Genomic DNA, 18,378 nt, shown 5'->3' on the forward strand with positions numbered 1-18,378 from the left:
CTGCAAATTAATTTGAAAGCTCAAAAGTGAAAATGTTTTAGGAAATTTTCATTCAAAAATATAATAGAAATCACAAATTTCTACTAAAATATAACATTAATAATAAAAAGTGTCAAATTGTAACGAAAAGTTAAAATAATCGTGAAGGTGTGGTATATCATGTACAGCGATGTTAACAATGTTGAATATAGTTGAAACCATAAAATTAAAATATTTGCAAAAGAAATGAAATGTATATATGAAAAATATTAAAACATCGTAGAAAAAATACATGTCGGATTATAATACCATTTTAACAAAATTTTAAATCGAAATACTATGAATAAAAATTTGCCATAGCTGATATACCACCTCTAGCCAAATTTTAAGAAGTAAAGTAATTGGCTATTTTTGATATAAAATTTCGCAAAAAAAAAACTAAAAGAATTATAACAACAGATGGAATAAATTTAAGTCTAACGACTTTAGGAAATATATAAACAATAAACACCCTAGAAAATTCAAAAACCATCTCCGATTTAGATTAGGGTTAGAAAATATTTCATAAAATGTTTGCCGCATTGAATGTAGCATTAGATGAAAATAAGAAACAAATCCTCCTACTTATATCTTTTCTTCTTTTGAAAAAATAAATTAATAGAAAATAAATTGTGAATGAGTACGAAAAAATGTAAAACCATTGGAAAGCAAAATCTACATCATATATCAACATTCCCTTCATATCCAACCTAATACAAAAAAAAAAACACAAATGCAATATATTTTATTGATATCAAATAATTAAGAATAAATTCTTGTCAACTGTAAAGTATTGAAAAAATTTTTTCTCTTTTTATAAAAATATTGTGGTCCTGAAAAGGACCGATTGTTTTTGTAAAAAAAGTTGGCTTTTAATATGTCAAAAATTTAAGCACGTTCTCCACGAATACGTCTGGCCAATTGGATATCCTTAGGCATGATGGTGACACGCTTAGCATGGATAGCGCACAAGTTGGTATCTTCGAATAGACCAACCAAGTAGGCTTCGCTAGCTTCTTGCAAGGCCATGACAGCAGAACTCTGGAAACGCAAGTCAGTTTTGAAATCTTGGGCAATTTCACGAACCAAACGTTGGAAAGGCAATTTGCGGATCAACAATTCTGTGCTCTTTTGGTAACGACGGATTTCACGCAAAGCAACGGTACCAGGGCGGAAACGATGGGGCTTCTTGACACCGCCGGTGGCTGGGGCACTCTTACGAGCAGCTTTAGTAGCCAATTGCTTACGAGGGGCTTTGCCACCGGTAGATTTACGGGCAGTTTGCTTAGTACGAGCCATTTTTCACTTTAATTCTTCACTTCACAAGATATGAACACAAACACTGTCAAAACGTTATTACTTGTGTGCCGAGCATGAACGCGCATATTTATAGAAAAATTGAGCGCGCAAACTGTTAGTTAAGGGTGTGTGTGGGGAAAGATTGAAATATTGTATCTTACAGCTGCCTGTATATACACGAAGTATACACGAACGAACCCGAGGGTAGATCGTGTTATTAATATTAGTAAGCATTTCAAGGAATTTTTGTATAAATAGAAGCGCATAGGCTGCGGAACATTATTAGTTCTTGTGCATCATTCGTGAAGTGAAATTTAAAAGTGAAAAATGACTGGTCGTGGTAAAGGTGCCAGTCCACTATAGTGTTCACAGTGCAAATATAAAGTGCCAAAAAGAAACTAAAAGAACTATAGACACAAACTGCTGTTTTGCCGACGGCTTTTTGAAAATTGACAATTTATGTTTTGCCGACGGCTTTTGTATTCCACTACACTAGCTTGAAACAAAATTTAATCAACTGAAGTTTGAAACAAAATTAATCTGATCGGAGTGAATTTTGTGATTGCTTACTTGAACTTTTGAGAAGAAATAGTAGTCATCAAATATACTGACTATTGGTGTCACTCATTTGAAAAAGTGAGATTTGCATAGTAGGCAGAAAAAATCTTGAAAATTTTCATATCACATGAAAATTTGAGAATTGAAAAGGAGGCAGCAGAAAATTGAAAATTTTGAATATTGACTCTCAAAGGAGGGTTGATACAACGGCCTCAAGTATGAGCGCCAGCGGTGGACGTGAGGAAGCCGTTGGGCAACTTGGGGCAGATGGACGAGATTATTTGAATATTAACAATGGTGGACGTGAGGAAGCCATAGTTATTTCAAATATAAATTTGGGTGCTCATGCACTAAATATGAACAAGGAACGTGAGTGTGATACTGACACCACTATGTGCAACTCTGACGGCTTCCAAACTGTCAAGGACAGGAAGCAAAGAAAAAAAAGAAAGAAGAAGACAGGTGATGATAACGATTCACCATACGAGACAATGAAAATGAATCTTGCTCTTCAGCAATTTCAAGATACTATTGAGAAGTTGCAAGAAGAAAGAAAGCAACTGCTTGATAGAATAGCTGAGTTGGAAAAATATTTGGTGACAAATCAAAATCTTACGGGAGTTGCCACTTTTCATAGCCCAGAAAATACGCAACATTATGATGAAAGTAGAAAATTTTCTACTAACAATAATAATAATATGACTATTGAAGCAGCCGGAGGCTTCAATATGGCGAATATTAATGAGGAGGTCACAACGCCGGTGGCTCCCATGGAAATACAAACTGATACAACAACCTTGACGACAGTCACAGGAGTCAACAGGAAAAATATCATAAACCAGAATGGACAACAGGCCAACATCAACAAAGGAGCCATCCCGAAAAGGACTCAAAATGATATTGGACCTGCACCAGAGAAATCAAATGAGACCGGAGGAGGAAAAAAGACAGGTAAGACTAGCCCTCCAGTTATTAAAATTTATAACGCCAATGTCAGGGAATTAGGTATCCGAATTAAGAATTTGATTGGTCATAATCATTTTACAATTAAAATTGCAAATAGGAATATGGTTTGCCTGAAAATGGTACAGATAGATGATTACGATAAGGTTTGTAGTATGCTTATCGAGAAAATGTACAGATTTTTTACGTACACCCCAAAAAACAGAAAGCCATACACATTAGTAATAGATGGTTTGTCTAAAACATACGAGGTAGACGAGGTCAGGGATTTTATACTTGGCAAAGGGCTAGATATAGAAATTAAGACTTTGACGAACTTGGACAATGATAGGTGGCTTATCCAGTTGTCGATGGGGTCTGACGTCAAGGCCTTTCGTAAGATGGAGTACATCATACAATGCAGGGTGTACATGTCAAGGCCAAAGAAGGGTGGTCTTCTACAATGCCGAAACTGCCAACGTTTTGGCCACTCATCTATAAACTGCCATCTAGAATTTCGCTGTGTCAAATGCGGGCAGTCTCACGGACCTGCAAATTGCGATATCCCGGGAAAAGGGGAAAATAATGAAATGATCACCACGACACATCCGGACACTGGAGCTATAGTCCAGACCGTCGGAAAACCCGTTAGATGTGCAAATTGTAATGTGGAGGGCCATGTGGCCAGTGATAAGAGATGCCCAAGGAGATTAGAAATTCTACGAAGAATGAAGGAAAAGAAGACAGCAGAGCAGATGGCCAGATCTGAGCGTATTGTAGGCACTGGGGCACGGAGGGCCACAAATAGTGCGCAAGACAATATGAATCAACGAAGAAACGGAATGACATATGCAGGAGTGACAAGAGGGCCACAGGTGATGCCATCAAATTTTTTGCTTATGAATCCTCGACAAAGGGAGGAGGTTCGTCGCGGAAGAAATGGAGATGAGGACGAAATGTCGAGGGCAAACATGGCCATGAGTGGTTTTGACAACGAGGTCAAAAGAGTCCTGGGAGCAGATTTTCTCACTTGCATGAAAAGAATTGATCGTTTCAGGAGTGAGTATAGTCGACTTGAAAGTGATGACGAGAGAATGCAGGCCATGGTGGGTCTCCTATGGAGCTTCCGCGGAGATGGACAGCATTAAATGTATATTTGTAAATGTGAATTCGATAGTGTCTATGGTCAGAAGACACTATCTGCATCTTTTTGTAAAGGGACATCGGCCCGATGTACTCATGATTGCTGAACACAAACTTAGAGATGGTCGTGAATTTGATTTGGAGGGGTATAGGGTTTTCCGACAAAACAGATCTGGACAAAATGGAGGTGGGACGGCGATATGCCTTAGAAATAGTATTCGAGGGGAAAGGGTCTCAATTAGTTTTAGGGAGATTGAGGGGACAGTTATTAAGGTGAAAGGGTCAAGGGATCGGATTATTTATTTTGTGTCACTGTATTGTAGACCCCGGGGGGTATTATGTCGGGAGGATCTGGACTTACTTGAAGACTTAATTGGGTCGGACGATGCGATAATAGGGGGTGATTTGAATGCTAGGCATTACTCTTGGGGGGGTACTACTACAAATTTAAAAGGAAGGACTTTAAGAGAGTGGCTTGATATGAGCCCAACATTGGTAATTAGACCAACAAGGGAACCCACGACCAGGTCGAATTTTATTGACATATTTTTGACTACAGTAGGGGTAGGACTAAGTGATGGGCAAAATGGTAGACAGACTATTGACGGGTTACGGACTTTAGACTATGACTCGGACCATAGGGCGGTTGAAATGGATATTGTGTTCGGCAATCTTGAGACAGAGGTGCCATCTGAAATATACATTTATAGTAAGATGAGGAGACGGGTCTTTAATGACTCCCTGGCCACGACCCTGGCTACTGCGACACCACCAATTGACCGAAACTGCACAAAGATGGAAATTGATGAACAAGTGGACTTTCTGACCAGAGCTATAAATACTGCAATGGAGGGTAGTATACCGAAGGTGACACCAAGTGGTGGTAAAATGCTCAAACTTTCGCCAGATATTCTCTCGTTGATAGCACAGAAAAAGACCCTCCGGAGGACACTATTCAGAATACATGACAGCGATAGGGCTCGTTTGCTGAGGACGCAGATACGGCTCCTTGGGATCATCATTAAGGAAAGAATTGTACTTCTTGAAGAGAAAAGAAACTTCGGCATACTATCGAAAATAAGAAATGGGAACAATCTATTCAGGGACTTGAGGAAACTCACTGGTTCAAAGATTGGAAGAGAAATGTGTGACATAAGGGATGGTGATGGTAGACTAGTTTCATCTGATCGAGAAAAGGCCGAAGCACTTGCTTCAGTCTTTTCTGGGGAACAGGAATTAGTGGATGAGGAGACAACGAGGAGAAATTCCCCGATGCTGTTTTTTGGTCAACATTTCCTTGCAAATGGGGAGGCAATTGGAATGACAGATGCACCTCCGGTTCGGTTGGTCAAACCTGAGGAGATTGGAATGAAGTTAAGACGACTTTGCAATAAGAAGAGTGCGGGGAAAGACAGAATTCCCAATTTTGTAATTAGGAAAATGGATAATAGGACTTGGGGACATCTCGCTATTATCTTCAATCATTGCCTAAACATCGGCTATTTCCCGGATGGATGGAAGGAGGCGATAGTGGTGCCTATTTTGAAACCGGGTAAGGATCCGACCGATCCGAAGTCATATAGGCCCATCTCACTGACCTCGAACTTGGGGAAGTTATTCGAGATTATAATTCTGGACAGAATGGAGAATCATATTGATGCAGAAGGAGTCATAAAGGACTTTCAGCTGGGCTTTAGGGCCGGAACATCCACCGAGCATGCCCTTATGGTGCTTACTGATATGGTGTCAAAAGGTTTCTCGAATCGTAGTGCGACACTGGTGGTCAGCCTCGACTTTGAGAGAGCGTTTGACACGGTATGGCATATGGGCCTTATCACGAAGCTCGAGTCATATGGTTTTCACCCGCATTTGACGGATCTGCTGAGGAACTATCTAAGTGGAAGGCGGCTCTCTGTTTGCGTTCGTGGGGTAATGTCGCAGCCCCGGGATATTTTGGCAGGCGTGCCTCAGGGTTCGGTCCTGGCCCCGACCCTCTATAACCTCTATCTGGCGGATATTCCCCAGCCCCCGGATGATGTCCTAATTATAGCGTATGCCGATGACATTTTGGTGGCGTCTACTCATGCTAGAGCGAGGGCTGCGCAGGCTAGATTAGAGAGATACTTGGCTGAGCTCAATGGATATTTTGGAGAATGGAGACTGCGGTTGAATGTGTCGAAATGCAATTCCATAATTTTTAGGGCGAGGGGGGCTGGCATTTATAGAAATGCTATGCGTTTTGTTCCTTCCGTTAAAATTGGTGGGGAGGTGATCCAAAATGGGGATGAGTTGAAATATCTGGGAATTAGATTTCAGGAAAATTTCACGTTTACGCGTCAGGTGGATGATGCGATCAGGAGAGGCAGGGCTGCATATCAGACGCTGCGTAAGGTTATGGGTCAGAGTCGGGGTCTCACTGTTCGAGTAAAGATGACCATATACAAGACTATTGTGAGGCCTGTGATCTCCTACGGTTTTGCGGCATGGAGTGCGATATCATCCAGGCAGATGGAGAGGATAAGGCAGATGGAGAGGAGGATGCTCAGGCACTGCCTCGGTTTGGTGGGCTCACGTCAAATGGGGGTGTATAGGCTACCCCCGAATCAGGAGGTATATGATAAAAGTGGATTGGGCAGGGTAGATGCGTATATGGTAAGTTCGACAATTGCGCGACATAGAGGGCTTTCGGAACATCCAAATGGGATAGTTAGGCGATGTTGCATTTCTAGGGAATATTATGAGCGGGTTCTCGGGGCTGGGGGGCACCTCGCGCCCATGAGCCTCGTCTACCTCGATGAAGACGGCCTTCTTTTTGATGATGAGGGCAGGCTTATTTTTTACAATAGAAGTTTTGGGTCGTTTGATGTGATAAGTGACTCGTACAGTTTGTCACAATAAACTTATCGTGATCATTTGATAAGTACTTTCTCCTCTTTTGTATATAAAATTTCACTATCCTGAATTGATATCATTTATGTTATTTTATTACTTTTATTTTTGTGTTTTTTTTGTAAATAGTGTAAATAGTGTACATATCTTTTTAGCTTAAGTCTTAGTTATAGAAACAAACAAAAAAAAGAATAATGATATCCCGGTTTTTTCCTCCCTTTTTTAACGGGAAAATTGAAGAAAATGATAGACGAAAGTCATATTGGCGAAACGAAGTAGTAAATGGGCTAGTCTTACGTAGCTATTTAATTTGACAGATAATATATGAATTTCTAGAAAAATGTCACTTTATACATGCTAGAAGTATTTAAAACACACAAAAATCTTATATTACAAATTACAATGTAAAATTAGTTCTTAAGAGACATGGGAAATAAAAACTGAAAACTGAACTGAAACTGCGGAACAGTATTAGTTCTTGTGCATCATTCGTGAAGTGAAATTTAAAAGTGAAAAATGACTGGTCGTGGTAAAGGTGGCAAAGGCTTGGGAAAAGGTGGCGCTAAACGTCATCGTAAAGTGTTGCGTGATAACATCCAAGGTATTACCAAGCCTGCAATCAGACGTTTGGCTCGTCGTGGCGGTGTAAAACGTATCTCTGGATTGATATACGAAGAAACCCGTGGTGTCCTCAAGGTGTTTTTGGAAAACGTTATTCGTGATGCTGTCACCTACACCGAACATGCTAAGCGTAAAACCGTCACCGCTATGGATGTCGTCTACGCTTTGAAGAGACAAGGCCGCACTTTGTACGGTTTCGGCGGTTAAACATTTTCTTGACGCTATTTGGAGAATATTTAAATACTTTAATACAAAAACAATCGGTCCTTTTCAGGACCACAAAATATATTTACAAAAGAGATCATCTTGTTACAAATTTATTTAATTATTTTAATAATAAAATTTTAAATTTACTTGGTTTAAATAAAATTACAAACATTTGGTTTGCCGTCGGCAAAACATTGTTACTAACCCAATGAAACAATTATGTATGGACTTACCAAAGGCGACTACTATGCTATTTTTCTGCCGTCGGCACTTGAAAAACATGACATACGCTACAAAAGAAAAACACTACGAATGTAATACATACGAAACATATATGCAATTCTCTATATGTCATTTCTCGTCCCATTCCCCAAAGAAAATGATTCTATGATTCTCTTACTCTCTTTTTGCAGAAATCAAAGAAAATGATTCTATGTTGCACTGTACTCGATCCTAGTGTCATTTATTTGTTCTTTTGCGTGACGTTCTTACTCTCTTTTTGCAGAAATCAGTTATGTATGTATTGATACAAACAGCTTTCTCTGTCATCAACTATTTGCAACTTCCCGCTAGAAGTTACGAACACTTACGATCCTACTAGACTTCGGCTTTGCCAAAGCATACAAAAGATACATATGTAGTAAATAATCAGAGTTGATACAGATGAAAATAAAAACACTTCGGCTCAGAAAACGAATGCTCTCTTAATGAAATTGGTGGGAATTTGTTGTTTTTCGATATTAGGAATAAATGACATTAGATAGGAACAAAATGAAAAAATGAAGTGACGAAATTTTTCGATGTCATAACAGATGAAAACTAAATATATGTATATATATCTTCATATAATTTTTTTATAGTAAATTTTATTGTTACTGAAAAAAAGTATGTATGAAATTATATTGTTTGAAAATATTTTTTCTCTTTTTAAAAATGTTTTGTCGTCCTGAAAAGGACGGATTGTTGTTTGATAGAGATACGATGGTCTGTATTTACATTTTCTTGTAGATAATTTAAGCCTTCTTTTCGGTCTTCTTGGGCAAGAGAACAGCTTGGATGTTTGGCAATACACCACCTTGAGCAATGGTGACACCGGACAACAATTTGTTCAATTCTTCGTCATTACGGATAGCCAATTGCAAGTGACGAGGGATAATTCTTGTCTTTTTGTTGTCACGAGCAGCGTTACCAGCCAATTCAAGAACTTCAGCGGCCAAGTATTCCATCACAGCAGCCAAGTAAACTGGAGCTCCAGCACCAACACGCTCAGCATAGTTGCCTTTGCGCAAAAGACGATGAATACGACCGACGGGGAATTGAAGCCCAGCACGATTGGAACGAGACTTTGCCTTTCCCTTAACTTTGCCACCTTTACCGCGTCCAGACATGTTTCAATTTTTTTTTCTTTTTCACTTCACTTCACAAAACACTAATGATAGCGTTTAACTAGTTGTCAGTTCTTTATATACTTTTCGTTCGAGCTATTTAATACATTTGAGGGTTGTTTTGCTGCACGAAGAGGCTACCTGAATATCTTGTCCACGAAATGGTACAAATGTGTGCTCATCGCTGCGCACACACAAAATTCTCTTTTGAACAGTGTAAACAGTGTTTGTGTGAAAAAAAAATAGTGAAAATGCCTCCAAAAGCCAGTGGTAAAGCAGCAAAGAAGGCCGGCAAAGCCCAAAAGAACATCACAAAGGGTGACAAGACCAAGAGACGCACCAAGCGTAAGGAGAGTTATGCCATCTACATTTACAAAGTGTTGAAGCAAGTACATCCCGATACTGGTATCTCTTCAAAGGCAATGAGCATCATGAACAGTTTCGTTAATGATATCTTCGAACGTATTGCCGCCGAAGCCTCTCGTTTGGCTCACTACAACAAGCGTTCCACCATCACCAGTCGGGAAATCCAAACTGCCGTTCGTCTATTATTGCCCGGTGAATTGGCTAAGCACGCTGTCAGTGAAGGTACCAAAGCCGTTACTAAGTACACCAGCTCCAAGTAAATGGCTTTATATTTCGTCGAAAATTTATTTCCTCCACCATCAAAGGCCCTTTTCAGGGCCACAAAAATCATTAAAAAAGAGATTTTCTTTGTTGATCAACTAAAAACAAAATATCCTTATTTTATTTCAATAACAAAAAAAAAAATAAATACATCTTCCATCGAATAATAACAAATAATTGATTTTTCAACTAAGATAAATTCAATGTTGTAATCTTCATTTTATTAAAATTCTATTATGGCATTTCATTACTATGTCTAACTTCTATTAAAATTCTAATTTGGCATTTCATTACTGTTTCTTCAATATTTCTTCTTTTTATTTTTCTTCATTATAATAACGTCGCTATAATATTTTTCTCAGAGTAAAAGACTTCAATATTTCTTCTTTTTATTTTTCTTCATTATAATAACGTCGCTATAATATTTTTCTCAGAGTAAAAGACTCTATTACATTGATCGTATGCATTACTGTAAATGGCGTAGTTAAAGGATGTGTGTGTGTGAGAGAGAGTTTTGATGATGACTCTATGCGTAGGTACATGAAACCTTTTTTTCTAGAATTCTAATTGCTGCGGTTTATTACCACATCCCAATTGGCTAATCCAGTTTTGGAAAAATTCCCATAAAACATGTGATTATAAATTTCAATTTTACCGTGAAAAATAGATTAAGTACAATGTATATTTATTTAAATAAAAATTAGGTAAAAAAACAAAATTGTTTGCATAAAATTTGTTCTCTTTTTCAAAGATATTTTGTAGCCCTGAAAAGGGCTGTTAGATAAACTGCTTTCGAATATCGAAAATAATCATTCTGCCATGAAATAGAAAATTTACTTCTTGGCGGCGGCTTTTTTAGCAGCTGGTTTCTTGGCAGCGGCGGCCTTTTTGGGTTTGGCTGCTGCTACTGTTTTTGCCTTGGGTGCTTTTGGTTTTGTGGCGGAGGCCTTGGCCTTGGCGGCGGTTTTTGCTGGTTTAGCTTTAACTGTACCGGTCTTTTTGGCAGTTTTAGCCTTAGCCTTTTCGGTCTTCTTCTTTTCTGCTGTCTTCTTAGCGGCAGAAGGTTTCTTTGCAGCAGCCTTCTTTTCTCCACTGGCCTTTTTGGGTGCGGCAGCCTTCTTTTTCTTATCACCAGCTGGGGCCTTCTTCTTTTCGGCGCTCATTGCTTTAGACATTTTGAATGAACCAGATGCACCCTTACCTTTAGTTTGGATCAATTTTCCACTGGCAACAGCGCCCTTCAAATACTTCTTGATGAAGGGAGCCAATTTTTGGGCATCAACTTTGTAGGTGCTGGCCAAATATTTCTTGATGGCAGGCAATGATGAACCACCACGTTCTTTCAATGTTTTGATGGCAGCATCGACCATTTGTTGGGTTGGTGGATGAGATGGGGCAGCAGAGGGCTTCTTTGCCTTGGCAGCAGCTTTTTTAGGTGCCTTTTTCTCAACAGCGGCAACTGGAGATGCGGTGGCTTCAACTACGGCGGCGTCAGACATGTTTCACTATATTTTTCACTTCAAACACTAATATACACTAACACGCGTGTACGTTGGTTATATATATTTTTTACCGTTCAATTTTCAGATTTCAAAATTTAGGTTTTATTGGTCAAAAATTTCTAAACTATTACAGTTGAAACCTTACAACTACAATTTTCAACTACATACATACATATATAGATTCTTATATTTAGCGTATATATAATACTTTTCTAAATTTATCTAAATATTACAAAATACGGCTTAAACTATTTATTTAAGCTAGTCTCTATTTCAAATTTTTTCTCAATTAAACAAAATTTCCCTGAAAAATGACTAATAAAAACAGGGGCCATAACATTTTTCTATTATTTACTTAAAAACTATCACTTAAAACTAAAAATCAAAAAAAAATATATACAATTGTCCTTAGAGTTACTATTGTGCCAAACTGTAAACAGTGTCGTCCACGTCTAGCGTACCATATCGTCGATGATAAAACACAAGCCTCTCATCCCTAAAGAGAAGTCCCTGTCTATCTAACTGTAACAGACATATCGGCGGTCGATATGTTAAATGAGGAAGATTGGCTGGACTGATGTCCTCTACCAAGCAACCCCTCACTAGCGGATTGTCTACAAAAGATGCCCTATCTAGAAAATTTAATGCATTTCTAGTCAGAAATACATCAATCCTATCAATCTCTGCAGAGTCGTAGATGGATTGGTTGGAAGGTCTCCGCCATACACCATCCTCTCCTCTAACAGGCACTAAACCTACACAAGAAGCTAAAATTCTTCTCTCCCATATCCTGAGTAATTCCATTTGGTGTGAAGAAATTCCATACCAAATTGGAAAAGCATTAGCGATGATTGGCCTAATGATTTGTCGATAAATCAATAGTTTCACCTCCTTACTCAGGCCATTTGAGCGTCGAAAGACGCTCAAATAGCAGAAGAACATCCTCTTAACCTTGTCAAGAAGATAGCTAATATGCGACACAAAATCAAATCTGCCTTGGAGAATCACGCCTAAGTATTTAATGCTTTCACAAGTGCGAATGGTACGATCACCAATTGCAATGGCTGGCTCGTATCTTCTAGAGCGAGGATACAAGTTTCGCCTATTGCCTTTGAAAATCACACCTTCACACTTGTCCACATTAAGCCTTAGTCGCCACATATCGAAATATGTGGATAGTTCACCCAAGTATTGATTCAATCTGTCATTGACAACCGCTGCATCTGCTCCTGATGCTGCGACGAATATGTCGTCAGCATATATCAGGAGTAAATCTCCAGATGGTGGTTGCGGTATGTCACTAATAAAAATGTTGTAGAGGACTGGACCCAGTAAAGAGCCCTGGGGTACACCAGTCCTTACAACCCTATCGCTAGAGTAGTCATCGCCTACTCTAACCCTAAATGTCCTGTCCCTAAGGAAGTCCGCGACGATCCTACATAAACTAGTATCAAAGCCTAATACTCTCATTTTGTATATGAGAGCATCATGCCAGACACTATCAAATGCCCTAGAGAAATCGAGACTAACGGCGATAGTCACGCGACGTCTATTGAGCGATCTAACCACATGATCACCGAGCACAGTCAGCGCATGTGTTGTGGAGAGGCCTTGTCTAAAGCCAAATTGGCTATCAGACAAGATCGACCTATCATCTAGCGTCTCCCTAATACCGTCGAGTATGAAATACTCGAAAAGTTTACCGAGCGATGACAGTAAACTAATCGGTCTATAACTCTTACTGCTCGTTGGATCTTTTCCTGCCTTTAGGATGGGGACGGTGATCGCCCTTTTCCATAAGGCCGGAAAATAACCAATGTTCAAGCAGTGGTTATATAGAATCGCGAGAAAAGTCCATGTGTGGTGGTCAGTTTTCCTTAACACCACATCAGGAATTTTATCCTCGCCGCTAGATTTGAGATTTTTTCTTGATCTCAAAGCTGTCCTAATCCTTTCACACGAAACGAACCTATTTCTATTCGCACTAACGTCCCTTATTTCACCATCAGCCGTAAGAAACGGCGAAAAGTGAACTAAGGGATTTCTATCAACCAAGGGAAAAGTATTTTCCCTAACGGTTGTGTCAATCGGCATTCCCCGATCGGCCACATCAGCTAAATCGCCTTGTACCACGTCGGCCAAGAGATCAGCTTTACGGCAATCCTGCGAAATCGTCAATCCATCATCCGTTCCCAAATCAGGAATTGACGTTTTTCGATTTAAACCGATAGCAGATTTAACTCTGCTATATACCCTATCATTAACGCGGATACTACGAAGAAAGCGAATATTTCGCCCTTCTTCATAGTCCCTAATAGCCGAACTAATCACCGAATCTAGTTCGCGAATTTCCGCTTTGAGTATATCATACCTCAAAGGATTAGTCGTTCTATGAAGAGTTCTTCTCAGCCTCTTCTTTCGAGCGATCATTTCGAGGACATGAGGTGGCAGCTGTCTTGGGCCTCTATTCCCAGGACGAATCTTGGGAATAGATGCATCCATTGCTTCACGAAATGCCTCGCCCATAGTATCAATGCAAGCATCAATTTCTGAGCAAGTCGCATTTCGATCCACTGGCAGCTGACAACCCTCTAATGCCCTATTCAACGACCGATTAAAACGTCGCCTATCCATACGCCGAAAATTATAAATTAATTCGCGTTCCCTATCAACCGTTTCGCCACTAGAGATAATAATCTCTAGGGCTCTATGGTCAGACTCATAGTCTAACGTCCTAATTTGACCATTGGCATTGGGAACAATTATTCCAGCAGATGCCATACAAATATCGATAAAAGAGCTGGTGCTCCTACCGATTCTTGTTGGTCCTTCTGTTGGAATTATCCCTAAATCAGGACAACCCAACAGAAAATCCCTAATTATCCGGCCTCTAGCGCATGTTGTGCTTCCTCCCCAGTCAACATTTCTGGCATTGAGGTCAGCCGCGACGACCACATCATTGGCTGATGCCAATGATGCGATTGTGTCCAAATCTGATGCAACGAAATTTGCATTTGGCGCACAATATAACGAGATAACATAGAGATGGTTACCGTCCATTCTATGTATCTTTACACACGTTCCCTCTATCGAACCTAACTCTATTTCAAATCGTTCGCTTTTAATCGAATCTCTAACTAACACGGCCGTACCGCCCCCTGAGCGTTCGCGCCTAATCTGGGTATATATCGAATACCCATCCATATCAAACACGTGTCCTGAATTCAGCTTATGTTCGGCCATAAGCATGACATCAGGACAATGCCTATCTAAAAATAATTTTAGATAATGTCTCTTCAGTCGTGATACCACTGAATTGACATTTGCAAAGATTATTTTCATTTCCCTAGACATCGCATAAAGAATCGACAACAGACATCATAGCGCCGCAGATGTCCCCTTTCGTGATTAATGCTCTTACGTCATCCATACGTCGACGCAACACACTTGCACAGGCAAGGAAATCCTTGCCAAACGCCTCGCGACACTTTTCATCAAAAGTGGCAAACAAGCCAGCTGTCGATGTAAGGGTCGACGAGGCGTTGCTACCTCTGTTACCTGTGGTAACAGCTGCAGCTGCACGTGGTTTTACCGCGGTCGAGTAGGAAATTCCCGCGCGAACGTTGTTACTACCTGACCTACCTGTGTTGCTGTCCTTTATGACCGCAACACGTGCGTTGGCTGTAGAGGCTGGCTTTGGGATTTTCCCCTCAGCCTGCTTAGCCATTAAAGATTGCCTGTAAGGGCAATTCTTTGAATTTGCCGAGTGACCGCTCACTCCACAATTTGCACACCTGAGCACGAACTCAGGCTGCATACTAACCGCACCTGTCTTACTGTCCCTAACAGCCACGACGCGCGGCTGTTCAACGTAGCTATTCTTGGGTACATCGGAATTATGAGAAGTACATAGTAGTCAGCTACGAAATTTTGTGAATTCTTGTGTGGAAGAGAATAAATTTTTTCACAAAAGTTTTGATAGAATAATTAAATTTATGATGACATAGTAAATATATTTAATTGGAATTTATCACATTTCTCTAGTAGAGATATCCACCTAAATGACAAAAAGGACTTCAATTAATAATATTGAAGGACTAGAGTATTATAATCTTTTGAGTTGAAAGTTTATAAAAGTGTCATCATAAATTTCCAACTAAATTATATAAATTTTAGTATTTTTATTGAAAATTGTATAAAATAAAAAAATTATAGGGAATCTTGATATGTTTTCTTTAAAAAAATACGAAAAAATTATACATTTTGCATAGTTTTCATGGTAAAATATTCAATTATATTATGTCGTCTATGACAGTGGAATTCATCATATTGGGATATTTTCCATGAATAAAAGTTTTTCTGCAAATTAATTTGAAAGCTCAAAAGTGAAAATGTTTTAGGAAATTTTCATTCAAAAATATAATAGAAATCACAAATTTCTACTAAAATATAACATTAATAATAAAAAGTGTCAAATTGTAACGAAAAGTTAAAATAATCGTGAAGGTGTGGTATATCATGTACAGCGATGTTAACAATGTTGAATATAGTTGAAACCATAAAATTAAAATATTTGCAAAAGAAATGAAATGTATATATGAAAAATATTAAAACATCGTAGAAAAAATACATGTCGGATTATAATACCATTTTAACAAAATTTTAAATCGAAATACTATGAATAAAAATTTGCCATAGCTGATATACCACCTCTAGCCAAATTTTAAGAAGTAAAGTAATTGGCTATTTTTGATATAAAATTTCGCAAAAAAAAAACTAAAAGAATTATAACAACAGATGGAATAAATTTAAGTCTAACGACTTTAGGAAATATATAAACAATAAACACCCTAGAAAATTCAAAAACCATCTCCGATTTAGATTAGGGTTAGAAAATATTTCATAAAATGTTTGCCGCATTGAATGTAGCATTAGATGAAAATAAGAAACAAATCCTCCTACTTATATCTTTTCTTCTTTTGAAAAAATAAATTAATAGAAAATAAATTGTGAATGAGTACGAAAAAATGTAAAACCATTGGAAAGCAAAATCTACATCATATATCAACATTCCCTTCATATCCAACCTAATACAAAAAAAAAAACACAAATGCAATATATTTTATTGATATCAAATAATTAAGAATAAATTCTTGTCAACTGTAAAGTATTGAAAAAATTTTTTCTCTTTTTATAAAAATATTGTGGTCCTGAAAAGGACCGATTGTTTTTGTAAAAAAAGTTGGCTTTTAATATGTCAAAAATTTAAGCACGTTCTCCACGAATACGTCTGGCCAATTGGATATCCTTAGGCATGATGGTGACACGCTTAGCATGGATAGCGCACAAGTTGGTATCTTCGAATAGACCAACCAAGTAGGCTTCGCTAGCTTCTTGCAAGGCCATGACAGCAGAACTCTGGAAACGCAAGTCAGTTTTGAAATCTTGGGCAATTTCACGAACCAAACGTTGGAAAGGCAATTTGCGGATCAACAATTCTGTGCTCTTTTGGTAACGACGGATTTCACGCAAAGCAACGGTACCAGGGCGGAAACGATGGGGCTTCTTGACACCGCCGGTGGCTGGGGCACTCTTACGAGCAGCTTTAGTAGCCAATTGCTTACGAGGGGCTTTGCCACCGGTAGATTTACGGGCAGTTTGCTTAGTACGAGCCATTTTTCACTTTAATTCTTCACTTCACAAGATATGAACACAAACACTGTCAAAACGTTATTACTTGTGTGCCGAGCATGAACGCGCATATTTATAGAAAAATTGAGCGCGCAAACTGTTAGTTAAGGGTGTGTGTGGGGAAAGATTGAAATATTGTATCTTACAGCTGCCTGTATATACACGAAGTATACACGAACGAACCCGAGGGTAGATCGTGTTATTAATATTAGTAAGCATTTCAAGGAATTTTTGTATAAATAGAAGCGCATAGGCTGCGGAACATTATTAGTTCTTGTGCATCATTCGTGAAGTGAAATTTAAAAGTGAAAAATGACTGGTCGTGGTAAAGGTGCCAGTCCACTATAGTGTTCACAGTGCAAATATAAAGTGCCAAAAAGAAACTAAAAGAACTATAGACACAAACTGCTGTTTTGCCGACGGCTTTTTGAAAATTGACAATTTATGTTTTGCCGACGGCTTTTGTATTCCACTACACTAGCTTGAAACAAAATTTAATCAACTGAAGTTTGAAACAAAATTAATCTGATCGGAGTGAATTTTGTGATTGCTTACTTGAACTTTTGAGAAGAAATAGTAGTCATCAAATATACTGACTATTGGTGTCACTCATTTGAAAAAGTGAGATTTGCATAGTAGGCAGAAAAAATCTTGAAAATTTTCATATCACATGAAAATTTGAGAATTGAAAAGGAGGCAGCAGAAAATTGAAAATTTTGAATATTGACTCTCAAAGGAGGGTTGATACAACGGCCTCAAGTATGAGCGCCAGCGGTGGACGTGAGGAAGCCGTTGGGCAACTTGGGGCAGATGGACGAGATTATTTGAATATTAACAATGGTGGACGTGAGGAAGCCATAGTTATTTCAAATATAAATTTGGGTGCTCATGCACTAAATATGAACAAGGAACGTGAGTGTGATACTGACACCACTATGTGCAACTCTGACGGCTTCCAAACTGTCAAGGACAGGAAGCAAAGAAAAAAAAGAAAGAAGAAGACAGGTGATGATAACGATTCACCATACGAGACAATGAAAATGAATCTTGCTCTTCAGCAATTTCAAGATACTATTGAGAAGTTGCAAGAAGAAAGAAAGCAACTGCTTGATAGAATAGCTGAGTTGGAAAAATATTTGGTGACAAATCAAAATCTTACGGGAGTTGCCACTTTTCATAGCCCAGAAAATACGCAACATTATGATGAAAGTAGAAAATTTTCTACTAACAATAATAATAATATGACTATTGAAGCAGCCGGAGGCTTCAATATGGCGAATATTAATGAGGAGGTCACAACGCCGGTGGCTCCCATGGAAATACAAACTGATACAACAACCTTGACGACAGTCACAGGAGTCAACAGGAAAAATATCATAAACCAGAATGGACAACAGGCCAACATCAACAAAGGAGCCATCCCGAAAAGGACTCAAAATGATATTGGACCTGCACCAGAGAAATCAAATGAGACCGGAGGAGGAAAAAAGACAGGT

At 38.7% G+C, this 18,378-nt stretch overlaps 2 protein-coding genes across 2 annotated transcripts; both read right to left on the reverse strand.

Annotated features, from left to right (window-relative positions):
* Positions 1-906: 906 nt before the first annotated feature.
* Positions 907-1,317, reverse strand: LOC142242622 (histone H3). The gene has a single exon (XM_075314190.1). The coding sequence runs from the start codon at positions 1,315-1,317 to the stop codon at positions 907-909; it is 411 nt and encodes a 136-aa protein (XP_075170305.1).
* A 15,139-nt stretch (positions 1,318-16,456) lies between these two features.
* On the reverse strand, positions 16,457-16,867 carry LOC142242621 (histone H3). Its single transcript, XM_075314189.1, has one exon. It carries the CDS (start codon positions 16,865-16,867, stop codon positions 16,457-16,459), a length of 411 nt encoding a protein of 136 aa, XP_075170304.1.
* Positions 16,868-18,378: the final 1,511 nt, after the last annotated feature.

The sequence above is a fragment of the Haematobia irritans genome, unplaced genomic scaffold, assembly GCF_050003625.1.
Source record: "Haematobia irritans isolate KBUSLIRL unplaced genomic scaffold, ASM5000362v1 scaffold_6, whole genome shotgun sequence".
Lineage (NCBI taxonomy): Eukaryota > Metazoa > Arthropoda > Insecta > Diptera > Muscidae > Haematobia > Haematobia irritans.